Source organism: Atractosteus spatula, assembly GCF_055471065.1.
Source record: "Atractosteus spatula isolate fAtrSpa1 chromosome 10 unlocalized genomic scaffold, fAtrSpa1.hap1 SUPER_10_unloc_2, whole genome shotgun sequence".
NCBI lineage: Eukaryota > Metazoa > Chordata > Actinopteri > Semionotiformes > Lepisosteidae > Atractosteus > Atractosteus spatula.
The window spans coordinates 2,572,875-2,599,716 of NW_028296622.1; the positions used below are offsets into that span (position 1 = coordinate 2,572,875).

Genomic DNA, 26,842 nt, shown 5'->3' on the forward strand with positions numbered 1-26,842 from the left:
TGGGTGAGCTCCTCCAGTCAGGACAGGAGGCTCTACTGTACACAGAGAGGGGTGGGAGGGGGGAACAAGGTGATACCCTGGCTTCTCTCCAGACACAGCTGGGTGAGCTCCTCCAGTCAGGACAGGAGGCGCTACTGTACACAGAGAGGGGCGGGAGGGGGGAACAAGCCGAGACCCTGGCTTCTCTCCAGACACAGCTGGGTGAGCTCCTCCAGTCAGGACAGGAGGCTCTACTGTACACAGAGGGGGGCAGGAGGGGGGAACAAGCCGATACCCTGGCTTCTCTCCAGACACAGCTGGGTGAGCTCCTCCAGTCAGGACAGGAGGCGCTACTGTACACAGAGAGGGGTGGGAGGGGGGAACAAGCCGAGACCCTGGCTTCTCTCCAGACACAGCTGGGTGAGCTCCTCCAGTCAGGACAGGAGGCTCTACTGTACACAGAGAGGGGCGGGAGGGGGGAACAAGCTGATACCCTGGCTTCTCTCCAGACACAGCTGGGTGAGCTCCTCCAGTCAGGACAGGAGGCTCTACTGTACACAGAGAGGGGTGAGAGGGGGGAACAAGCCGATACCCTGGCTTCTCTCCAGACACGCACTCTGATATGTGATCTCTCTTTTCCTTTCTCTTTCCCTTTCCCCTACCCCCCTTTTTTCTTCGAACAAGCTGCCCAGCTGTGTTGTTGTTGCCCCACCTGCTCAGTGCCTCCCTCAGCTGCACCAGGGCGCCCTCTGCCTGCTGCCTCTGCTCCTGCAGGTGCTGGCTCTCCTCTCGAACCCGCGCCAGCTCTCTCTCGGCTGTCTGTGAAGCATTGGGAGACACAGCAGAACCACAGAGAAATAGCTCCACCTGTGCTGACTGCTCGGACCGGCCCGACCTCCGACCTCCGACCCCTGACCCACCTCTCTCCCCAGTCGCTCCATCTCCAGCTGGGCTCCGCGGTCCTGCAGGCTGTACTGGAGAAGACTGGCCCTCTGTCTCTCTGCCTTCACTTCCTGCTGCAGAGTACAGAGCTGCACAGAGAGAGACACATAGTCTCACACACACACACACACGTCCTGCAGGCTGTGCTGGAGAAGACTGGCCCTCTGTCTCTCTGCCTTCACTTCCTGCTGCAGAGTACAGAGCTGCACAGAGAGAGACACAGTCACACACACACACACGTCCTGCAGGCTGTGCTGGAGAAGACTGGCCCTCTGTCTCTCTGCCTTCACTTCCTGCTGCAGAGTACAGAGCTGCACAGACAGACACATAGTCACACACACACACACACGTCCTGCAGGCTGTGCTGGAGAAGACTGGCCCTCTGTCTCTCTGCCTTCACTTCCTGCTGCAGAGTACAGAGCTGCACAGACAGACACATAGTCTCACACACACACACACACGTCCTGCAGGCTGTGCTGGAGAAGACTGGCCCTCTGTCTCTCTGCCTTCACTTCCTGCTGCAGAGTACAGAGCTGCACAGACAGACACATAGTCACACACACACACACACACTCACACACTCACACACTCACACACACACACACACACGTCCTGCAGGCTGTACTGGAGAAGACTGGCCCTCTGTCTCTCTGCCTTCACTTCCTGCTGCAGAGTACAGAGCTGCACAGAGAGACACACACACACACACACGTCCTGCAGGCTGTGCTGGAGAAGACTGGCCCTCTGTCTCTCTGCCTTCACTTCCTGCTGCAGAGTACAGAGCTGCACAGACAGACACATAGTCTCACACACACACACACACGTCCTGCAGGCTGTGCTGGAGAAGACTGGCCCTCTGTCTCTCTGCCTTCACTTCCTGCTGCAGAGTACAGAGCTGCACAGACAGACACATAGTCACACACACACACACACACACACACTCACTCACACACTCACACACTCACACACTCACACACTCACACACACACACACACGTCCTGCAGGCTGTGCTGGAGAAGACTGGCCCTCTGTCTCTCTGCCTTCACTTCCTGCTGCAGAGTACAGAGCTGCACAGACAGACACATAGTCTCACACACACACACACACTCACACACACGTCCTGCAGGCTGTGCTGGAGAAGACTGGCCCTCTGTCTCTCTGCCTTCACTTCCTGCTGCAGAGTACAGAGCTGCACAGACAGACACATAGTCACACACACACACACACACACGTCCTGCAGGCTGTACTGGAGAAGACTGGCCCTCTGTCTCTCTGCCTTCACTTCCTGCTGCAGAGTACAGAGCTGCACAGAGAGACACATAGTCACACACACACACACACACGTCCTGCAGGCTGTGCTGGAGAAGACTGGCCCTCTGTCTCTCTGCCTTCACTTCCTGCTGCAGAGTACAGAGCTGCACAGACAGACACATAGTCACACACACACACACACAGAGTGTCCTTCTCCTCCTGCAGCCTCTGGACAGAGAGAGACAGAGACAGAGAGAGTAACACTCACAGTACACACACACACACACACACACTCACACACACACACACTCACACACACACACACACACGTCCTGCAGGCTGTGCTGGAGAAGACTGGCCCTCTGTCTCTCTGCCTTCACTTCCTGCTGCAGAGTACAGAGCTGCACAGAGAGACACACACACACACACACGTCCTGCAGGCTGTGCTGGAGAAGACTGGCCCTCTGTCTCTCTGCCTTCACTTCCTGCTGCAGAGTACAGAGCTGCACAGACAGACACATAGTCTCACACACACACACACGTCCTGCAGGCTGTACTGGAGAAGACTGGCCCTCTGTCTCTCTGCCTTCACTTCCTGCTGCAGAGTACAGAGCTGCACAGACAGACACATAGTCTCACACACACACACACACGTCCTGAAGGCTGTGCAGGAGAAGACTGGCCCTCTGTCTCTCTGCCTTCACTTCCTGCTGCAGAGTACAGAGCTGCACAGAGAGACACATAGTCACACACACACACACACACACACACACACACTCACACACTCGCACACTCACACACTCACACACTCACACACTCACACACTCACACACACACACGTCCTGCAGGCTGTGCTGGAGAAGACTGGCCCTCTGTCTCTCTGCCTTCACTTCCTGCTGCAGAGTACAGAGCTGCACAGAGAGACACATAGTCACACACACACACACACGTCCTGCAGGCTGTGCTGGAGAAGACTGGCCCTCTGTCTCTCTGCCTTCACTTCCTGCTGCAGAGTACAGAGCTGCACAGACAGACACATAGTCACACACACACTCACACACACACACGTCCTGCAGGCTGTGCTGGAGAAGACTGGCCCTCTGTCTCTCTGCCTTCACTTCCTGCTGCAGAGTACAGAGCTGCACAGAGAGACACATAGTCTCACACACACACACACACGTCCTGCAGGCTGTACTGGAGAAGACTGGCCCTCTGTCTCTCTGCCTTCACTTCATGCTGCAGAGTACAGAGCTGCACAGAGAGAGACACAGTCACACACACACACACACATACACATACACATACACATACACACACACTCACACACACGTCCTGCAGGCTGTGCTGGAGAAGACTGGCCCTCTGTCTCTCTGCCTTCACTTCCTGCTGCAGAGTACAGAGCTGCACAGACAGACACATAGTCACACACACACACACACGTCCTGCAGGCTGTACTGGAGAAGACTGGCCCTCTGTCTCTCTGCCTTCACTTCCTGCTGCAGAGTACAGAGCTGCACAGAGAGACACATAGTCACACACACACACTCACACACTCACACACTCACACACTCACACACTCACACACACACACACACACACGTCCTGCAGGCTGTACTGGAGAAGACTGGCCCTCTGTCTCTCTGCCTTCACTTCCTGCTGCAGAGTACAGAGCTGCACAGAGAGAGACACAGTCACACACACACACACACGTCCTGCAGGCTGTGCTGGAGAAGACTGGCCCTCTGTCTCTCTGCCTTCACTTCCTGCTGCAGAGTACAGAGCTGCACAGAGAGACACATAGTCACACACACACACACACACTCACTCACACACTCACCTGGCTGTTGACCTGCTGCTCCTCTCCTCTCCTCTCCAGCTCCTGAGACCGGAGACGGACCAGCAGCTGGAAAACCTTCTCTCTCCAGCGCCTCAACACAGCTGCACCCTGACTGGAGGAGACACAGCGCTGGGGCTGGGACTGCAGCTGGGCAGGGACAGAGGAGACAGGAGACACATCAGGGACACAGCGCTGGGGCTGGGACTGCAGCTGGGCAGGGACAGAGGAGACAGGAGACACATCAGGGACACAGCGCTGGGGCTGGGACTGCAGCTGGGCAGGGACAGAGGAGACAGGAGACACATCAGGGACACAGCGCTGGGGCTGGGACTGCAGCTGGGCAGGGACAGAGGAGACAGGAGACACATCAGGGACACAGCGCTGGGGCTGGGACTGCAGCTGGGCAGGGACAGAGGAGACAGGAGACACATCAGGGACACAGCGCTGGGGCTGGGACTGCAGCTGGGCAGGGACAGAGGAGACAGGAGACACATCAGGGACACAGCGCTGGGGCTGGGACTGCAGCTGGGCAGGGACAGAGGAGACAGGAGACACAGCGCTGGGGCTGGGACTGCAGCTGGGCAGGGACAGAGGAGACAGGAGACACATCAGGGACACAGCGCTGGGGCTGGGACTGCAGCTGGGCAGGGACAGAGGAGACAGGAGACACAGCGCTGGGGCTGGGACTGCAGCTGGGCAGGGACAGAGGAGACAGGAGACACATCAGGGATAGAGGAGTCAGGAGACACATCAGAGAGACGGGGCTGGGGCTGGGACTGCAGCTGGGCAGGGACAGAGGAGACAGGAGACACATCAGGGACACAGCGCTGGGGCTGGGACTGCAGCTGGGCAGGGACAGAGGAGACAGGAGACACATCAGAGAGACGGGGCTGGGGCTGGGACTGCAGCTGGGCAGGGACAGAGGAGACAGGAGACAGATCAGGGACACAGCGCTGGGGCTGGGACTGCAGCTGGGCAGGGACAGAGGAGACAGGAGACACAGCGCTGGGGCTGGGACTGCAGCTGGGCAGGGACAGAGGAGACAGGAGACACATCAGGGACACAGCGCTGGGGCTGGGACTGCAGCTGGGCAGGGACAGAGGAGACAGGAGACAGATCAGGGACACAGCGCTGGGGCTGGGACTGCAGCTGGGCAGGGACAGAGGAGACAGGAGACACATCAGGGACACAGCGCTGGGGCTGGGACTGCAGCTGGGCAGGGACAGAGGAGACAGGAGACACAGCGCTGGGGCTGGGACTGCAGCTGGGCAGGGACAGAGGAGACAGGAGACAGATCAGGGACACAGCGCTGGGGCTGGGACTGCAGCTGGGCAGGGACAGAGGAGACAGGAGACAGATCAGGGACACAGCGCTGGGGCTGGGACTGCAGCTGGGCAGGGACAGAGGAGACAGGAGACACAGCGCTGGGGCTGGGACTGCAGCTGGGCAGGGACAGAGGAGACAGGAGACACATCAGGGATAGAGGAGTCAGGAGACACATCAGAGAGACGGGGCTGGGGCTGGGACTGCAGCTGGGCAGGGACAGAGGAGACAGGAGACACATCAGGGATAGAGGAGACAGGAGACACATCAGAGAGACAGCGCTGGGGCTGGGACTGCAGCTGGGCAGGGACAGAGGAGACAGGAGACAGATCAGGGACACAGCGCTGGGGCTGGGACTGCAGCTGGGCAGGGACAGAGGAGACAGGAGACACAGCGCTGGGGCTGGGACTGCAGCTGGGCAGGGACAGAGGAGACAGGAGACACATCAGGGATAGAGGAGTCAGGAGACACATCAGAGAGACGGGGCTGGGGCTGGGACTGCAGCTGGGCAGGGACAGAGGAGACAGGAGACACATCAGGGATAGAGGAGACAGGAGACACATCAGAGAGACAGCGCTGGGGCTGGGACTGCAGCTGGGCAGGGACAGAGGAGACAGGAGACAGATCAGGGACACAGCGCTGGGGCTGGGACTGCAGCTGGGCAGGGACAGAGGAGACAGGAGACACATCAGGGACACAGCGCTGGGGCTGGGACTGCAGCTGGGCAGGGACAGAGGAGACAGGAGACACAGCGCTGGGGCTGGGACTGCAGCTGGGCAGGGACAGAGGAGACAGGAGACACAGCGCTGGGGCTGGGACTGCAGCTGGGCAGGGACAGAGGAGACAGGAGACATCAGGGATAGAGGAGACAGGAGACACATCAGAGAGACGGGGCTGGGGCTGGGACTGCAGCTGGGCAGGGACAGAGGAGACAGGAGACACATCAGGGATAGAGGAGACAGGAGACACATCAGAGAGACGGGGCTGGGGCTGGGACTGCAGCTGGGCAGGGACAGAGGAGACAGGAGACACATCAGGGATAGAGGAGACAGGAGACACATCAGAGAGACAGCGCTGGGGCTGGGACTGCAGCTGGGCAGGGACAGAGGAGACAGGAGACAGATCAGGGACACAGCGCTGGGGCTGGGACTGCAGCTGGGCAGGGACAGAGGAGACAGGAGACACATCAGGGACACAGCGCTGGGGCTGGGACTGCAGCTGGGCAGGGACAGAGGAGACAGGAGACACAGCGCTGGGGCTGGGACTGCAGCTGGGCAGGGACAGAGGAGACAGGAGACACAGCGCTGGGGCTGGGACTGCAGCTGGGCAGGGACAGAGGAGACAGGAGACACATCAGGGATAGAGGAGACAGGAGACACATCAGAGAGACGGGGCTGGGGCTGGGACTGCAGCTGGGCAGGGACAGAGGAGACAGGAGACAGATCAGGGACACAGCGCTGGGGCTGGGACTGCAGCTGGGCAGGGACAGAGGAGACAGGAGACACAGCGCTGGGGCTGGGACTGCAGCTGGGCAGGGACAGAGGAGACAGGAGACACAGCGCTGGGGCTGGGACTGCAGCTGGGCAGGGACAGAGGAGACAGGAGACACATCAGGGATAGAGGAGACAGGAGACACATCAGAGAGACGGGGCTGGGGCTGGGACTGCAGCTGGGCAGGGACAGAGGAGACAGGAGACAGATCAGGGACACAGCGCTGGGGCTGGGACTGCAGCTGGGCAGGGACAGAGGAGACAGGAGACACAGCGCTGGGGCTGGGACTGCAGCTGGGCAGGGACAGAGGAGACAGGAGACACAGCGCTGGGGCTGGGACTGCAGCTGGGCAGGGACAGAGGAGACAGGAGACAGATCAGGGATAGAGGAGACAGGAGACACATCAGAGAGACGGGGCTGGGGCTGGGACTGCAGCTGGGCAGGGACAGAGGAGACAGGAGACACATCAGGGATAGAGGAGACAGGAGACACATCAGAGAGACGGGGCTGGGGCTGGGACTGCAGCTGGGCAGGGACAGAGGAGACAGGAGACAGATCAGGGACACAGCGCTGGGGCTGGGACTGCAGCTGGGCAGGGACAGAGGAGACAGGAGACACAGCGCTGGGGCTGGGACTGCAGCTGGGCAGGGACAGAGGAGACAGGAGACAGATCAGGGACAGGGGTCGGTAGGCGTGGACGGGGCTCTGGTGTTCCAGGATGGGTCAGAACCGGGCCTGAGCTCACCTGCTCGCCCAGCTCGGCCTCCTGCAGGGCCAGAACATCGCTGAGGGACTCCAGTCGAACCTTCAGCAGCTCCGCAGTGAGGCTCAGAGTGTCCTTCTCCTCCTGCAGCCTCTGGACAGAGAGAGACAGAGACAGAGAGAGTAACACTCACTGTCTCACACACACACACACACAGAGTGTCCTTCTCCTCCTGCAGCCTCTGGACAGAGAGAGACAGAGACAGAGAGAGTAACACTCACAGTAACACACACACACACACACACAGAGTGTCCTTCTCCTCCTGCAGCCTCTGGACAGAGAGAGACAGAGACAGAGAGAGTAACACTCACTGTCACACACACACACACACACACACACACACAGAGTGTCCTTCTCCTCCTGCAGCCTCTGGACAGAGAGAGACAGAGACAGAGAGAGTAACACTCACAGTAACACACACACACACACACACAGAGTGTCCTTCTCCTCCTGCAGCCTCTGGACAGAGAGAGACAGAGACAGAGAGAGTAACACTCACAGTAACACACACACACACACACACACACACACACAGAGTGTCCTTCTCCTCCTGCAGCCTCTGGACAGACAGAGACAGAGAGAGTAACACTCACTGTCACACACACACACACCACACAGAGTGTCCTTCTCCTCCTGCAGCCTCTGGACAGAACAGAGACAGAGAGAGTAACACTCACTGTGCACACACACACACACACACACACAACACACGAGTGTCCTTCTCCTCCTGCAGCCTCTGGACAGAACAGAGACAGAGAGAGTAACACTCACAGTAACACACACACACACACACACAGAGTGTCCTTCTCCTCCTGCAGCCTCTGGACAGAGGAGAGACAGAGACAGAGAGAGTAACACTCCACAGTAACACACACACACACACACACACACAGAGTGTCCTTCTCCTCCTGCAGCCTCTGGACAGAGAGAGACAGAGACAGAGAGAGTAACACTCACAGTAACACACACACACACACACACACACAGAGTGTCCTTCTCCTCCTGCAGCCTCTGGACAGAGAGAGACAGAGACAGAGAGAGTAACACACACACTGTCACACACACACACACACACACACACAGAGTGTCCTTCTCCTCCTGCAGCCTCTGGACAGAGAGAGACAGAGACAGAGAGGTAAAGTAAAAAAGGGCCCCCACTCAAAGAGGACAGTAACACACACACACACACACACACACACACACACAGAGTGTCCTTCTCCTCCTGCAGCCTCTGGACAGACAGAGACAGAGAGAGTAACACTCACTGTCACACACACACACACACACACACACACACACACAGAGTGTCCTTCTCCTCCTGCAGCCTCTGGACAGACAGAGACAGAGAGAGTAACACTCACTGTCACACACACACACACAGAGTGTCCTTCTCCTCCTGCAGCCTCTGGACAGAGAGAGACAGAGACAGAGAGAGTAACACTCACAGTAACACACACACACACACACACACACACAGAGTGTCCTTCTCCTCCTGCAGCCTCTGGACAGAGAGAGACAGAGACAGAGAGAGTAACACTCACAGTAACACACACACACACACACACACACACACACACACACACACACACAGAGTGTCCTTCTCCTCCTGCAGCCTCTGGACAGAGAGAGACAGAGACAGAGAGAGTAACACTCACTGTCACACACACACACACACACACACACACACACACACACACACAGAGTGTCCTTCTCCTCCTGCAGCCTCTGGACAGACAGAGACAGAGAGAGTAACACTCACTGTCACACACACACACACAGAGTGTCCTTCTCCTCCTGCAGCCTCTGGACAGAGAGAGACAGAGACAGAGAGAGTAACACTCACAGTAACACACACACACACACACACACACACAGAGTGTCCTTCTCCTCCTGCAGCCTCTGGACAGAGAGAGACAGAGACAGAGAGAGTAACACTCACTGTCACACACACACACACACACACACACACACAGAGTGTCCTTCTCCTCCTGCAGCCTCTGGACAGACAGAGACAGAGAGAGTAACACTCACTGTCACACACACACACACAGAGTGTCCTTCTCCTCCTGCAGCCTCTGGACAGAGAGAGACAGAGACAGAGAGAGTAACACTCACAGTAACACACACACACACACACGCTGTACCTTCAGGGTGGTGGAGGGGTGTCCCCTGTCCTGCTCAGAGTCGGGGTTCTGCTCTCCGATGTACCTCCTCAGGGCCTGCACAGCGGCTGTCTGCTCCTGCAGGGCCTCCCCGGTCTCCCTGCAACACAGCGCACCCTGACCTCTCACTACGACCCTTCACCCAAAACACCCTGACCTTTCACCTTTCACCTCCATACTGCAATATTCCACCACTGCCCTTTCACCCTGCACCCGCACCCCTGTACCACAGCATCACTGTGACCCCTGTACCACAGCCTCACTGTGACCCCTGTACCTCAACCACACTGTGACCCCTGTACCTCAGCCTCACTGTGACCCCTGTACCTCAGCTGTGCCTCAGCCTGACTGTGACCCCTGTACCTCAACCACACTGTGACCCCTGTACCTCAACCACACTGTGACCCCTGTACCTCAGCATCACTGTAACCCCTGTACCTCAGCCTCACTGTGACCCCTGTACCTCAGCTGTGCCTCAGCCTGACTGTGACCCCTGTACCTCAACCACACTGTGACCCCTGTACCTCAACCACACTGTGACCCCTGTACCTCAGCATCACTGTAACCCCTGTACCTCAGCCTCACTGTGACCCCTGTACCTCAGCTGTGCCTCAGCCTGACTGTGACCCCTGTACCTCAACCACACTGTGACCCCTGTACCTCAGCATCACTGTGACCCCTGTACCTCAGCTGTGCCTCAGCCTCACTGTGACCCCTGTACCCCTGTACCTCAGCCACACTGTGACCCCTGTACCTCAGCTGTGCCTCAGCCTCACTGTGACCCCTGTACCCCTGTACCTCAGCCTCACTGTGAACCCTGTACCCCTGTACCTCAGCTGTGCCTCAGCCTCACTGTGACCCCTGTACCTCAGCTGTGCCTCAGCCACACTGTGACCCCTGTACCCCTGTACCTCAGCCTCACTGTGAACCCTGTACCACAGCCTCACTGTGACCCCTGTACCTCAACCACACTGTGACCCCTGTACCTCAGCATCACTGTAACCCCTGTACCTCAGCCTCACTGTGACCCCTGTACCTCAGCTGTGCCTCAGCCTGACTGTGACCCCTGTACCTCAGCCTCACTGTGACCCCTGTACCTCAACCACACTGTGACCCCTGTACCTCAGCTGTGCCTCAGCCTCACTGTGACCCCTGTACCCCTGTACCTCAGCCTCACTGTGACCCCTGTACCTCAGCTGTGCCTCAGCCTCACTGTGACCCCTGTACCCCTGTACCTCAGCCTCACTGTGACCCCTGTACCTCAGCTGTGCCTCAGCCTCACTGTGACCCCTGTACCTCAGCCTCACTGTGACCCCTGTACCTCAACCACACTGTGACCCCTGTACCTCAGCTGTGCCTCAGCCTCACTGTGACCCCTGTACCTCAGCTGTGCCTCAGCCACACTGTGACCCCTGTACCCCTGTACCTCAGCCTCACTGTGAACCCTGTACCACAGCCTCACTGTGACCCCTGTACCTCAACCACACTGTGACCCCTGTACCTCAGCTGTGCCTCAGCCTGACTGTGACCCCTGTACCTCAACCACACTGTGACCCCTGTACCTCAGCATCACTGTAACCCCTGTACCTCAGCCTCACTGTGACCCCTGTACCTCAGCTGTGCCTCAGCCTGACTGTGACCCCTGTACCTCAACCACACTGTGACCCCTGTACCTCAACCACACTGTGACCCCTGTACCTCAGCATCACTGTAACCCCTGTACCTCAGCCTCACTGTGACCCCTGTACCTCAGCTGTGCCTCAGCCTGACTGTGACCCCTGTACCTCAACCACACTGTGACCCCTGTACCTCAACCACACTGTGACCCCTGTACCTCAGCATCACTGTAACCCCTGTACCTCAGCATCACTGTGACCCCTGTACCTCAGCTGTGCCTCAGCCTCACTGTGACCCCTGTACCCCTGTACCTCAGCCACACTGTGACCCCTGTACCTCAGCTGTGCCTCAGCCTCACTGTGACCCCTGTACCTCAGCTGTGCCTCAACCACACTGTGACCCCTGTACCTCAGCATCACTGTGACCCCTGTACCTCAGCTGTGCCTCAGCCTCACTGTGACCCCTGTACCCCTGTACCTCAGCCTCACTGTGAACCCTGTACCCCTGTACCTCAGCTGTGCCTCAGCCACACTGTGACCCCTGTACCCCTGTACCTCAGCCTCACTGTGAACCCTGTACCCCTGTACCTCAAAATCAGTGACCACTGTACCTCAGCTGTACCTCAGCATCAGTGACCCCTGTACCTCAGCCACACTGTGACCCCTGTACCCCTGTACCTCAGCCACACTGTGACCCCTGTACCCCTGTACCTCAGCTGCGCCTCCAGCTGCTCCCTCTCCTGCTGGGCCTGCAGCAGCTGGGCCCTGAGCTGGGAGCTGTCCTGCGCCGCGGTGCTGAGGGCGGCCTGCAGGGCGGCGCCGTCGAGCCTCAGGGACTCCAGCTGGGGGAGACAGCAGACAGGCAGGCAGTGGGCAGGAGCGCTGGGGCACCCCGGCCGCCTGCCCCTCACCTGGAGACACACCGGCCTCAGCAACAGGGCTGGGCAGCTTGTTCCCTCCTCCCACCCCTCTCTGTGTACAGTAGAGCCTCCTGTCCTGACTGGAGGAGCTCACCCAGCTGTGTCTGGAGAGAAGCCAGGGTATCGGCTTGTTCCCCCCTCCCACCCCTCTCTGTGTACAGTAGCGCCTCCTGTCCTGACTGGAGGAGCTCACCCAGCTGTGTCTGGAGAGAAGCCAGGGTCTCGGCTTGTTCCCCCCTCCCACCCCTCTCTGTGTACAGTAGAGCCTCCTGTCCTGACTGGAGGAGCTCACCCAGCTGTGTCTGGAGAGAAGCCAGGGTATCGGCTTGTTCCCCCCTCCCACCCCTCTCTGTGTACAGTAGAGCCTCCTGTCCTGACTGGAGGAGCTCACCCAGCTGTGTCTGGAGAGAAGCCAGGGTATCAGCTTGTTCCCCCCTCCCGCCCCTCTCTGTGTACAGTAGAGCCTCCTGTCCTGACTGGAGGAGCTCACCCAGCTGTGTCTGGAGAGAAGCCAGGGTCTCGGCTTGTTCCCCCCTCCCACCCCTCTCTGTGTACAGTAGAGCCTCCTGTCCTGACTGGAGGAGCTCACCCAGCTGTGTCTGGAGAGAAGCCAGGGTATCAGCTTGTTCCCCCCTCCCGCCCCTCTCTGTGTACAGTAGAGCCTCCTGTCCTGACTGGAGGAGCTCACCCAGCTGTGTCTGGAGAGAAGCCAGGGTATCGGCTTGTTCCCCCCTCCCGCCTCTCTCTGTGTACAGTAGAGCCCCCTGTCCTGACTGGAGGAGCTCACCCAGCTGTGTCTGGAGAGAAGCCAGGGTATCGGCTTGTTCCCCCCTCCCACCCCTCTCTGTGTACAGTAGAGCCTCCTGTCCTGACTGGAGGAGCTCACCCAGCTGTGTCTGGAGAGAAGCCAGGGTATCAGCTTGTTCCCCCCTCCCGCCCCTCTCTGTGTACAGTAGAGCCTCCTGTCCTGACTGGAGGAGCTCACCCAGCTGTGTCTGGAGAGAAGCCAGGGTATCAGCTTGTTCCCCCCTTCCACCCCTCTCTGTGTAGAGCCCCACCTGTGCCAGCGCCCTGTCCTGCTCCTGCCTGGCCCGGCTCAGCTCGGCCTCAGCCCGGTCTCTCTCCTGCGTCAGCGCCTCCTGCTGGGCCTGCAGCCTGTCCTGCTCCTGCCTGGCCCGGCTCAGCTCAGACTGGACCTCTTCCAGCTTCTGCTGCAGCCTGAGGACGGGGAGACAGGAGACACAGCCCAGTGTCCAGCAGGCACACTCTCTCACCTGCAGAGAGCGCCGTCTCTCTGGAGCAGCTCCTGGCGCTGCTGGGCGCTCAGCTCAGGACACACAGGAGAGAGACAGAGACAGGAGACAGGAGAGACAGAGACAGGAGACACAGCCCAGTGTCCAGCAGGCACACTCTCTCACCTGCAGAGAGCGCCGTCTCTCTGGAGCAGCTCCTGGCTCTGCTGGGCGCTCAGCTCAGGACACACAGGAGAGAGACAGAGACAGGAGACAGGAGAGACAGAGACAGGAGACACAGCCCAGTGTCCAGCAGGCACACTCTCTCACCTGCAGAGAGCGCCGTCTCTCTGGAGCAGCTCCTGGCTCTGCTGGGCGCTCAGCTCAGGACACACAGGAGAGAGACAGAGACAGGAGACAGGAGAGACAGAGACAGGAGACACAGCCCAGTGTCCAGCAGGCACACTCTCTCACCTGCAGAGAGCGCCGTCTCTCTGGAGCAGCTCCTGGCTCTGCTGGGCGCTCAGCTCAGGACACACAGGAGAGAGACAGAGACAGGAGACAGGAGAGACAGAGACAGGAGACACAGCCCAGTGTCCAGCAGGCACACTCTCTCACCTGCAGAGAGCGCCGTCTCTCTGGAGCAGCTCCTGGCTCTGCTGGGCGCTCAGCTCAGGACACACAGGAGAGACAGAGACAGGAGACACAGCCCAGTGTCCAGCAGGCACACTCTCTCACCTGCAGAGAGCGCCGTCTCTCTGGAGCAGCTCCTGGCTCTGCTGGGCGCTCAGCTCAGGACACACAGGAGAGAGACAGAGACAGGAGACAGGAGAGACAGAGACAGGAGACACAGCCCAGTGTCCAGCAGGCACACTCTCTCACCTGCAGAGAGCGCCGTCTCTCTGGAGCAGCTCCTGGCTCTGCTGGGCGCTCAGCTCAGGACACACAGGAGAGAGACAGAGACAGGAGACAGGAGAGACAGAGACAGGAGACACAGCCCAGTGTCCAGCAGGCACACTCTCTCACCTGCAGAGAGCGCCGTCTCTCTGGAGCAGCTCCTGGCTCTGCTGGGCGCTCAGCTCAGGACACACAGGAGAGAGACAGAGACAGGAGACAGGAGAGACAGAGACAGGAGACACAGCCCAGTGTCCAGCAGGCACACTCTCTCACCTGCAGAGAGCGCCGTCTCTCTGGAGCAGCTCCTGGCTCTGCTGGGCGCTCAGCTCAGGACACACAGGAGAGAGACAGAGACAGGAGACAGGAGAGACAGAGACAGGAGACACAGCCCAGTGTCCAGCAGGCACACTCTCTCACCTGCAGAGAGCGCCGTCTCTCTGGAGCAGCTCCTGGCTCTGCTGGGCGCTCAGCTCAGGACACACAGGAGAGACAGAGACAGGAGACAGGAGAGACAGAGACAGGAGACACAGCCCAGTGTCCAGCAGGCACACTCTCTCACCTGCAGAGAGCGCCGTCTCTCTGGAGCAGCTCCTGGCTCTGCTGGGCGCTCAGCTCAGGACACACAGGAGAGACAGAGACAGGAGACACAGCCCAGTGTCCAGCAGGCACACTCTCTCACCTGCAGAGAGCGCCGTCTCTCTGGAGCAGCTCCTGGCGCTGCTGGGCGCTCAGCTCAGGACACACAGGAGAGAGACAGAGACAGGAGACAGGAGAGACAGAGACAGGAGACACAGCCCAGTGTCCAGCAGGCACACTCTCTCACCTGCAGAGAGCGCCGTCTCTCTGGAGCAGCTCCTGGCTCTGCTGGGCGCTCAGCTCAGGACACACAGGAGAGAGACAGAGACAGGAGACACAGCCCAGTGTCCAGCAGGCACACTCTCTCACCTGCAGAGAGCGCCGTCTCTCTGGAGCAGCTCCTGGCGCTGCTGGGCGCTCAGCTCAGGACACACAGGAGAGAGACAGAGACAGGAGACAGGAGAGACAGAGACAGGAGACACAGCCCAGTGTCCAGCAGGCACACTCTCTCACCTGCAGAGAGCACCGTCTCTCTGGAGCAGCTCCTGGCGCTGCTGGGCGCTCAGCTCAGGACACACAGGAGAGAGACAGAGACAGGAGACAGGAGAGACAGAGACAGGAGACACAGCCCAGTGTCCAGCAGGCACACTCTCTCACCTGCAGAGAGCGCCGTCTCTCTGGAGCAGCTCCTGGCTCTGCTGGGCGCTCAGCTCAGGACACACAGGAGAGAGACAGAGACAGGAGACAGGAGAGACAGAGACAGGAGACACAGCCCAGTGTCCAGCAGGCACACTCTCTCACCTGCAGAGAGCGCCGTCTCTCTGGAGCAGCTCCTGGCTCTGCTGGGCGCTCAGCTCAGGACACACAGGAGAGAGACAGAGACAGGAGACAGGAGAGACAGAGACAGGAGACACAGCCCAGTGTCCAGCAGGCACACTCTCTCACCTGCAGAGAGCGCCGTCTCTCTGGAGCAGCTCCTGGCTCTGCTGGGCGCTCAGCTCAGGACACACAGGAGAGAGACAGAGACAGGAGACAGGAGAGACAGAGACAGGAGACACAGCCCAGTGTCCAGCAGGCACACTCTCTCACCTGCAGAGAGCGCCGTCTCTCTGGAGCAGCTCCTGGTTCTGCTGGGCGCTCAGCTCAGGACACACAGGAGAGAGACAGAGACAGGAGACACAGCCCAGTGTCCAGCAGGCACACTCTCTCACCTGCAGAGAGCGCCGTCTCTCTGGAGCAGCTCCTGGCTCTGCTGGGCGCTCAGCTCAGGACACACAGGAGAGACAGAGACAGGAGACACAGCCCAGTGTCCAGCAGGCACACTCTCTCACCTGCAGAGAGCGCCGTCTCTCTGGAGCAGCTCCTGGCTCTGCTGGGCGCTCAGCTCAGGACACACAGGAGAGAGACAGAGACAGGAGACAGGAGAGACAGAGACAGGAGACACAGCCCAGTGTCCAGCAGGCACACTCTCTCACCTGCAGAGAGCGCCGTCTCTCTGGAGCAGCTCCTGGCTCTGCTGGGCGCTCAGCTCAGGACACACAGGAGAGAGACAGAGACAGGAGACAGGAGAGACAGAGACAGGAGACACAGCCCAGTGTCCACCAGGCACACTCTCTCACCTGCAGAGAGCGCCGTCTCTCTGGAGCAGCTCCTGGCTCTGCTGGGCGCTCAGCTCAGGACACACAGGAGAGAGACAGAGACAGGAGACAGGAGAGACAGAGACAGGAGACACAGCCCAGTGTCCAGCAGGCACACTCTCTCACCTGCAGAGAGCGCCGTCTCTCTGGAGCAGCTCCTGGCTCTGCTGGGCGCTCAGCTCAGGACACACAGGAGAGAGACAGAGACAGGAGACAGGAGAGACAGAGACAGGAGACACAGCCCAGTGTCCAGCAGGCACACTCTCTCACCTGCAGAGAGCGCCGTCTCTCTGGAGCAGCTCCTGGCTCTGCTGGGCGCTCAGCTCAGGACACACAGGAGAGACAGAGACAGGAGACAGGAGAGACAGAGACAGGAGACACAGCCCAGTGTCCAGCAGGCACACTCTCTCACCTGCAGAGAGCGCCGTCTCTCTGGAGCAGCTCCTGGCTCTGCTGGGCGCTCAGCTCAGGACACACAGGAGAGACAGAGACAGGAGACACAGCCCAGTGTCCAGCAGGCACACTCTCTCACCTGCAGAGAGCGCCGTCTCTCTGGAGCAGCTCCTGGCTCTGCTGGGCGCTCAGCTCAGGACACACAGGAGAGAGACAGAGACAGGAGACAGGAGACAGGAGAGACAGAGACAGGAGAGACAGCCCAGTGTCCAGCAGGCACACTCTCTCACCTGCAGAGAGCGCCGTCTCTCTGGAGCAGCTCCTGGCGCTGCTGGGCGCTCAGCTCAGGACACACAGGAGAGAGACAGAGACAGGAGACAGGAGAGACAGAGACAGGAGACACAGCCCAGTGTCCAGCAGGCACACTCTCTCACCTGCAGAGAGCGCCGTCTCTCTGGAGCAGCTCCTGGCTCTGCTGGGCGCTCAGCTCAGGACACACAGGAGAGAGACAGAGACAGGAGACAGGAGAGACAGAGACAGGAGACAGGAGAGACAGAGACAGGAGACACAGCCCAGTGTCCAGCAGGCACACTCTCTCACCTGCAGAGAGCGCCGTCTCTCTGGAGCAGCTCCTGGCTCTGCTGGGCGCTCAGCTCAGGACACACAGGAGAGAGACAGAGACAGGAGACACAGCCCAGTGTCCAGCAGGCACACTCTCTCACCTGCAGAGAGCGCCGTCTCTCTGGAGCAGCTCCTGGCGCTGCTGGGCGCTCAGCTCAGGACACACAGGAGAGAGACAGAGACAGGAGACACAGCCCAGTGTCCAGCAGGCACACTCTCTCACCTGCAGAGAGCGCCGTCTCTCTGGAGCAGCTCCTGGCTCTGCTGGGCGCTCAGCTCAGGACACACAGGAGAGAGACAGAGACAGGAGACAGGAGAGACAGAGACAGGAGACACAGCCCAGTGTCCAGCAGGCACACTCTCTCACCTGCAGAGAGCGCCGTCTCTCTGGAGCAGCTCCTGGCTCTGCTGGGCGCTCAGCTCAGGACACACAGGAGAGAGACAGAGAGAGGAGACAGGAGAGACAGAGACAGGAGACACAGCCCAGTGTCCAGCAGGCACACTCTCTCACCTGCAGAGAGCGCCGTCTCTCTGGAGCAGCTCCTGGCTCTGCTGGGCGCTCAGCTCAGGACACACAGGAGAGAGACAGAGACAGGAGACAGGAGACAGGAGAGACAGAGACAGGAGACACAGCCCAGTGTCCAGCAGGCACACTCTCTCACCTGCAGAGAGCGCCGTCTCTCTGGAGCAGCTCCTGGCTCTGCTGGGCGCTCAGCTCAGGACACACAGGAGAGAGACAGAGACAGGAGACAGGAGAGACAGAGACAGGAGACACAGCCCAGTGTCCAGCAGGCACACTCTCTCACCTGCAGAGAGCGCCGTCTCTCTGGAGCAGCTCCTGGCTCTGCTGGGCGCTCAGCTCAGGACACACAGGAGAGAGACAGAGACAGGAGACAGGAGAGACAGAGACAGGAGACACAGCCCAGTGTCCAGCAGGCACACTCTCTCACCTGCAGAGAGCGCCGTCTCTCTGGAGCAGCTCCTGGCTCTGCTGGGCGCTCAGCTCAGGACACACAGGAGAGAGACAGAGACAGGAGACACAGCCCAGTGTCCAGCAGGCACACTCTCTCACCTGCAGAGAGCGCCGTCTCTCTGGAGCAGCTCCTGGCTCTGCTGGGCGCTCAGCTCAGGACACACAGGAGAGAGACAGAGACAGGAGACAGGAGAGACAGAGACAGGAGACTCAGCCCAGTGTCCAGCAGGCACACTCTCTCACCTGCAGAGAGCGCCGTCTCTCTGGAGCAGCTCCTGGCTCTGCTGGGTGCTCAGCTCAGGACACACAGGAGAGAGACAGAGACAGGAGACACAGCCCAGTGTCCAGCAGGCACACTCTCTCACCTGCAGAGAGCGCCGTCTCTCTGGAGCAGCTCCTGGCGCTGCTGGGCGCTCAGCTCAGGACACACAGGAGAGAGACAGAGACAGGAGACAGGAGAGACAGAGACAGGAGACACAGCCCAGTGTCCAGCAGGCACACTCTCTCACCTGCAGAGAGCGCCGTCTCTCTGGAGCAGCTCCTGGCTCTGCTGGGCGCTCAGCTCAGGACACACAGGAGAGAGACAGAGACAGGAGACAGGAGAGACAGAGACAGGAGACACAGCCCAGTGTCCAGCAGGCACACTCTCTCACCTGCAGAGAGCGCCGTCTCTCTGGAGCAGCTCCTGGTTCTGCTGGGCGCTCAGCTCAGGACACACAGGAGAGAGACAGAGAGAGGAGACAGGAGAGACAGAGACAGGAGACACAGCCCAGTGTCCAGCAGGCACACTCTCTCACCTGCAGAGAGCGCCGTCTCTCTGGAGCAGCTCCTGGCGCTGCTGGGCGCTCAGCTCAGGACACACAGGAGAGAGACAGAGACAGGAGACAGGAGAGACAGAGACAGGAGACACAGCCCAGTGTCCAGCAGGCACACTCTCTCACCTGCAGAGAGCGCCGTCTCTCTGGAGCAGCTCCTGGTTCTGCTGGGCGCTCAGCTCAGGACACACAGGAGAGAGACAGAGACAGGAGACAGGAGAGACAGAGACAGGAGACACAGCCCAGTGTCCAGCAGGCACACTCTCTCACCTGCAGAGAGCGCCGTCTCTCTGGAGCAGCTCCTGGCGCTGCTGGGCGCTCAGCTCTCTCAAGGCCTCCAGTTGCCCCCACCGGCCAGCAGGGGGCGCCTCTGGGGCGCCTCCCTTCTCCCTTTCCAGAGACCTGGGGGAACAGAGGGCAGTCTGAGCACCCCCGAGAGTCTGCACCCCAATAACACCCCCGAGAGTCTGCACCCCCACCTACACCCCCGAGAGTCTGCACCCCAATAACACCCCGAGAGTCTGCACCCTCACCTACACCCCCGAGAGTCTGCACCCTCACCTACACCCCCGAGAGTCTGGACCCCCACCTACACCCCCAAGAGTCTGCACCCTCACCTACACCCCCGAGAGTCTGCACCCCAATAACACCCTGAGGGTCTACACCCCCACCTACACCCCAGAGAGTCTGCACCCCAATAACACCCCCGAGAGTCTGCACCCCAGTAACACCCCCAAGAGTCTGCACCCCCTCACTTACACCCCCGAGAGTCTGCACCCCAATAACCCCCCGAGAGTCTGCACCCAAACCTACACCCCCGAGAGTCTGCACCCCAATAACACCCCCAAGAGTCTGCACCCCCTCACTTACACCCCTGAGAGTCTGCACCCCAATAACACCCCGACAGTCTGCACCCCCACCTACACCCCCGAGAGTCTGTACCTCAATAACACCCCGAGGGTCTACACCCCCACCTACACCCCAGAGAGTCTGCACCCCAATATCACCCCGAGAGTCTGCACCCTCACCTACACCCCCGAGAGTCTGCACCCCAATAACACCCCCGAGAGTCTGCATCCCCACCTACACCCCCGAGAGTCTGCACCCCAATAACACCCCCGAGAGTCTGCACCTCAAGAACACCCCGAGAGTCTGCACCCTCACCTACACCCCCGAGAGTCTGCACCCCCACCTACACCCTCGAGAGTCTGCACCCCAATAACACCCCCGAGAGTCTGCACCCTCACCTACACCCCTGAGAGTCTGCACCCCCACCTACACCCCCCAGAGTCTGCACCCCAATAACACCCCGAGAGTCTGCACCCTCACCTACACCCCCGAGAGTCTGGACCCCAGTAACACCCCCAAGAGTCTGCACCCCCTCACCTACACTCCCAAGAGTCTGCACCCCAATAAAACCCCCGAGAGTCTGCATCCCCACCTACACCCCCGAGAGTCTGCACCCCCACCTACACCCTCGAGAGTCTGCACCCCAATAACACCCCCGAGAGTCTGCACCCTCACCTACACCCCCGAGAGTCTGCACCCCAATAACACCCCGAGAGTCTGCACCCCCACCTACACCCCCGAGAGTCTGCACCCCAATAACACCCCCGAGAGTCTGCACCCTCACCTACACCCCCGAGAGTCTGCACCCTCACCTACACCCCCCAGAGTCTGCACCCCAATAAAACCCCCGAGAGTCTGCACCCTCACCTACACCCCCGAGAGTCTGCACCCCCACCTACACCCCCCAGAGTCTGCACCCCAACCTACACCCCTGAGAGTCTGCACCCCCACCTACACCCCCCAGAGTCTGCACCCCAGTAACACCCCGAGAGTCTGCACCCCCACCTACACCCCTGAGAGTCTGCACCCCCACCTACACCCCCGAGAGTCTGCACCCCCACCTACACCCCTGAGAGTCTGCACCCCCACCTACACCCCCCAGAGTCTGCACCCCCACCTACACCCCCGAGAGTCTGCACCCTCACCTACACCCCCGAGAGTCTGCACCCCAATAACACCCTGAGGGTCTACACCCCCACCTACACCCCAGAGAGTCTGCACCCCAATAAAACCCCCGAGAGTCTGCACCCCAGTAACACCCCTGAGAGTCTGCACCCCCTCACTTACACCCCCGAGAGTCTGCACCCCAATAACACCCCGAGAGTCTGCACCCCCACCTACACCCCTGAGAGTCTGCACCCCCACCTACACCCCCCAGAGTCTGTACCTCAATAACACCCCGAGGGTCTACACCCCCACCTACACCCTAGAGAATCTGCACCCCAATAAAACCCCCAAGAGTCTGCACCCCCTCACCTACACTCCCAAGAGTCTGCACCCCAGTAACACCCCTGAGAGTCTGCACCCCCACCTACACCCCCCAGAGTCTGCACCCCAGTAACACCCCGAGAGGTGGCCCCCTGGTGGGGGTGAGGTCTGTACCTGCTCCGAGCTCCTCTCTCTCCCTGCAGCAGCTCTGTCCTGCCCTGGTCCTGGTTCCGGTTCTGCTCCTGGATCTGGCGCCGCAGCTCCTGGATCTCCTGCTGGGCCTGAGCCAGCGCCGCAGAGGGGACCCCCCGGGACAGGGGCACCCCAGTGCCCCCCGACACCGGCCCAGGGGTCACAGTGAAGTGTGAAGGAGGAACCAGGACACTGGAGAGGTCAGCTGGGAGGAGAGAGCTTCATCATCATCACTGACCAACACAGAGACAGGAGAGGAGACACAGTGACACACAGAGACAGGAGAGCAGCAGGACGAGAGGAGACACAGAGAGACAGGAGAGCAGCAGGACAGTGAAGTGTGAAGGAGGAACCAGGACACTGGAGAGGTCAGCTGGGAGGAGAGAGCTTCATCATCATCACTGACCAACACAGAGACAGGAGAGGAGACACAGTGACACACAGAGACAGGAGAGCAGCAGGACGAGAGGAGACACAGAGAGACAGGAGAGCAGCAGGACGAGAGGAGACAGTGACAGGAGAGCAGCAGGACGAGAGGAGACACAGTGACACAGAGAGACAGGAGAGCAGCAGGACGAGAGGAGACACAGTGACACAGAGACAGGAGAGCAGCAGGACAGTGAAGTTTGAAGGAGGAACCAGGACACTGGAGAGGTCAGCTGGGAGGAGAGAGCTTCATCATCATCACTGACCAACACAGAGACAGGAGAGGAGACACAGCGACACACAGAGACAGGAGAGCAGCAGGACGAGAGGAGACACAGAGAGACAGGAGAGCAGCAGGACAGTGAAGTTTGAAGGAGGAACCAGGACACTGGAGAGGTCAGCTGGGAGGAGAGAGCTTCATCATCATCACTGACCAACACAGAGACATGAGAGGAGACACAGTGACACACAGAGACAGGAGAGCAGCAGGACGAGAGGAGACACAGAGAGACAGGAGAGCAGCAGGACAGTGAAGTTTGAAGGAGGAACCAGGACACTGGAGAGGTCAGCTGGGAGGAGAGAGCTTCATCATCATCACTGACCAACACAGAGACAGGAGAGGAGACACAGTGACACACAGAGACAGGAGAGCAGCAGGACGAGAGGAGACACAGAGAGACAGGAGAGCAGCAGGACAGTGAAGTGTGAAGGAGGAACCAGGACACTGGAGAGGTCAGCTGGGAGGAGAGAGCTTCATCATCATCACTGACCAACACAGAGACAGGAGAGGAGACACAGTGACACACAGAGACAGGAGAGCAGCAGGACGAGAGGAGACACAGAGAGACAGGAGAGCAGCAGGACAGTGAAGTTTGAAGGAGGAACCAGGACACTGGAGAGGTCAGCTGGGAGGAGAGAGCTTCATCATCATCACTGACCAACACAGAGACAGGAGAGGAGACACAGCGACACACAGAGACAGGAGAGCAGCAGGACGAGAGGAGACAGACAGGATCGGAGCAGCAGGAGAGGGGAGACAGAGAGAGACAGGAGAGCAGGAGGAGAGGGGAGACACAGAGACAGGAGAGCAGGAGGAGAGGGGAGACACAGAGACAGGAGAGCAGCAGGACGAGAGGAGACACAGTGACACACAGAGACAGGAGAGCAGCAGGACGAGAGGAGACACAGAGAGACAGGAGAGCAGCAGGACGAGAGGAGACACAGAGAGACAGGAGAGCAGCAGGACAGTGAAGTGTGAAGGAGGAACCAGGACACTGGAGAGGTCAGCTGGGAGGAGAGAGCTTCATCATCATCACTGACCAACACAGAGACAGGAGAGGAGACACAGTGACACACAGAGACAGGAGAGCAGCAGGACGAGAGGAGACACAGAGAGACAGGAGAGCAGCAGGACAGTGAAGTTTGAAGGAGGAACCAGGACACTGGAGAGGTCAGCTGGGAGGAGAGAGCTTCATCATCATCACTGACCAACACAGAGACAGGAGAGGAGACACAGCGACACACAGAGACAGGAGAGCAGCAGGACGAGAGGAGACACAGAGTGACAGGAGAGCAGCAGGACGAGAGGAGACAGTGACAGGAGAGCAGCAGGACGAGAGGAGACACAGTGACACAGAGAGACAGGAGAGCAGCAGGACGAGAGGAGACACAGTGACACAGAGACAGGAGAGCAGCAGGACGAGAGGAGACACAGAGAGACAGGAGAGCAGCAGGACAGTGAAGTGTGAAGGAGGAACCAGGACACTGGAGAGGTCAGCTGGGAGGAGAGAGCTTCATCATCATCACTGACCAACACAGAGACAGGAGAGGAGACACAGTGACACACAGAGACAGGAGAGCAGCAGGACGAGAGGAGACACAGAGAGACAGGAGAGCAGCAGGACAGTGAAGTTTGAAGGAGGAACCAGGACACTGGAGAGGTCAGCTGGGAGGAGAGAGCTTCATCATCATCACTGACCAACACAGAGACAGGAGAGGAGACACAGCGACACACAGAGACAGGAGAGCAGCAGGACGAGAGGAGACACAGAGTGACAGGAGAGCAGCAGGACGAGAGGAGACAGTGACAGGAGAGCAGCAGGACGAGAGGAGACACAGTGACACAGAGAGACAGGAGAGCAGCAGGACGAGAGGAGACACAGTGACACAGAGACAGGAGAGCAGCAGGACGAGAGGAGACACAGAGAGACAGGAGAGCAGCAGGACAGTGAAGTGTGAAGGAGGAACCAGGACACTGGAGAGGTCAGCTGGGAGGAGAGAGCTTCATCATCATCACTGACCAACACAGAGACAGGAGAGGAGACACAGTGACACACAGAGACAGGAGAGCAGCAGGACGAGAGGAGACACAGAGAGACAGGAGAGCAGCAGGACAGTGAAGTGTGAAGGAGGAACCAGGACACTGGAGAGGTCAGCTGGGAGGAGAGAGCTTCATCATCATCACTGACCAACACAGAGACAGGAGAGGAGACACAGTGACACACAGAGACAGGAGAGCAGCAGGACGAGAGGAGACACAGAGAGACAGGAGAGCAGCAGGACGAGAGGAGACAGAGTGACAGGAGAGCCGCAGGACGAGAGGAGACAGACAGGATCGGAGCAGCAGGAGAGGGGAGACAGAGAGAGACAGGAGAGCAGGAGGAGAGGGGAGACACAGAGACAGGAGAGCAGCAGAACGAGAGGAGACAGAGAGACAGGAGAGCAGCAGGCGAGAGGAGACACAGTGACACACAGAGACAGGAGAGCAGCAGGACGAGAGGAGACACAGAGAGACAGGAGAGCAGCAGGACAGTGAAGTGTGAAGGAGGAACCAGGACACTGGAGAAGTCAGCTGGGAGGAGAGAGCTTCATCATCATCACTGACCAACACAGAGACAGGAGAGGAGACACAGTGACACACAGAGACAGGAGAGCAGCAGGACGAGAGGAGACACAGAGAGACAGGAGAGCAGCAGGACGAGAGGAGACAGAGTGACAGGAGAGCAGCAGGACGAGAGGAGACACAGTGACACAGAGAGACAGGAGAGCAGCAGGACGAGAGGAGACACAGAGACAGGAGAGCAGCAGGACGAGAGGAGACACAGAGACACAGAGAGACAGGAGAGCAGCAGGACGAGAGGAGACACAGAGACACAGAGAGACAGGAGAGCAGCAGGACGAGAGGAGACACAGAGACACAGAGAGACAGGAGAGCAGCAGGACGAGAGGAGACACAGAGACACAGAGTGACAGGAGAGCAGCAGGACGAGAGGAGACACAGAGTGACAGGAGAGCAGCAGGACGAGAGGAGACACAGTGACACAGAGAGACAGGAAAGCAGCAGGACGAGAGGAGACACAGAGAGACAGGAGAGCAGCAGGACGAGAGGAGACACAGTGACACAGAGAGACAGGAGAGCAGCAGGACGAGAGGAGACACAGAGACAGGAGAGCAGCAGGACGAGAGGAGACACAGAGACACAGAGAGACAGGAGAGCAGCAGGACGAGAGGAGACACAGAGACACAGAGTGACAGGAGAGCAGCAGGACGAGAGGAGACACAGAGTGACAGGAGAGCAGCAGGACGAGAGGAGACACAGTGACACAGAGAGACAGGAGAGCAGCAGGACGAGAGGAGACAGAGAGACAGGAGAGCAGCAGGCGAGAGGAGACACAGTGACACACAGAGACAGGAGAGCAGCAGGACGAGAGGAGACAGAGTGACAGGAGAGCCGCAGGAGGAGAGGAGACAGGATCGGAGCAGCAGGACGAGAGGAGACAGGATCGGAGCAGCAGGACGAGAGGAGACACAGAGAGACAGGAGAGCAGCAGGACGAGAGGAGACACAGAGTGACAGGAGAGCAGCAGGACAGTGAAGTTTGAAGGAGGAACCAGGACACTGGAGAGGTCAGCTGGGAGGAGAGAGCTTCATCATCATCACTGACCAACACAGAGACATGAGAGGAGACACAGCGACACACAGAGACAGGAGAGCAGCAGGACGAGAGGAGACACAGAGTGACAGGAGAGCAGCAGGACGAGAGGAGACACAGAGAGACAGGAGAGCAGCAGGACAGTGAAGTTTGAAGGAGGAACCAGGACACTGGAGAGGTCAGCTGGGAGGAGAGAGCTTCATCATCATCACTGACCAACACAGAGACAGGAGAGGAGACACAGCGACACACAGAGACAGGAGAGCAGCAGGACGAGAGGAGACACAGAGTGACAGGAGAGCAGCAGGACGAGAGGAGACAGTGACAGGAGAGCAGCAGGACGAGAGGAGACACAGTGACACAGAGAGACAGGAGAGCAGCAGGACGAGAGGAGACACAGTGACACAGAGACAGGAGAGCAGCAGGACGAGAGGAGACACAGAGAGACAGGAGAGCAGCAGGACAGTGAAGTGTGAAGGAGGAACCAGGACACTGGAGAGGTCAGCTGGGAGGAGAGAGCTTCATCATCATCACTGACCAACACAGAGACAGGAGAGGAGACACAGTGACACACAGAGACAGGAGAGC

The 26,842-nt window shown here is 59.3% G+C and overlaps 1 protein-coding gene across 1 annotated transcript in view; it reads right to left on the reverse strand.

Moving 5' to 3' along the window:
- The window catches only part of LOC148812648 (coiled-coil alpha-helical rod protein 1-like), a 63,013-nt gene that overhangs the window by 19,995 nt on the left and 16,176 nt on the right, over positions 1-26,842 (reverse strand). Inside the window, exons 2-10 of the mRNA XM_088908503.1 lie at positions 21,880-22,102; positions 19,699-19,830; positions 13,343-13,502; positions 12,076-12,206; positions 9,731-9,848; positions 7,569-7,679; positions 4,010-4,156; positions 900-1,010; positions 692-798 (exon numbers count right to left, since the gene is read on the reverse strand). Coding sequence (XP_088764629.1) covers positions 692-798; positions 900-1,010; positions 4,010-4,156; positions 7,569-7,679; positions 9,731-9,848; positions 12,076-12,206; positions 13,343-13,502; positions 19,699-19,830; positions 21,880-22,102 — 1,240 coding nt within the window. The remainder of the gene's footprint in view (positions 1-691; positions 799-899; positions 1,011-4,009; positions 4,157-7,568; positions 7,680-9,730; positions 9,849-12,075; positions 12,207-13,342; positions 13,503-19,698; positions 19,831-21,879; positions 22,103-26,842) is intronic.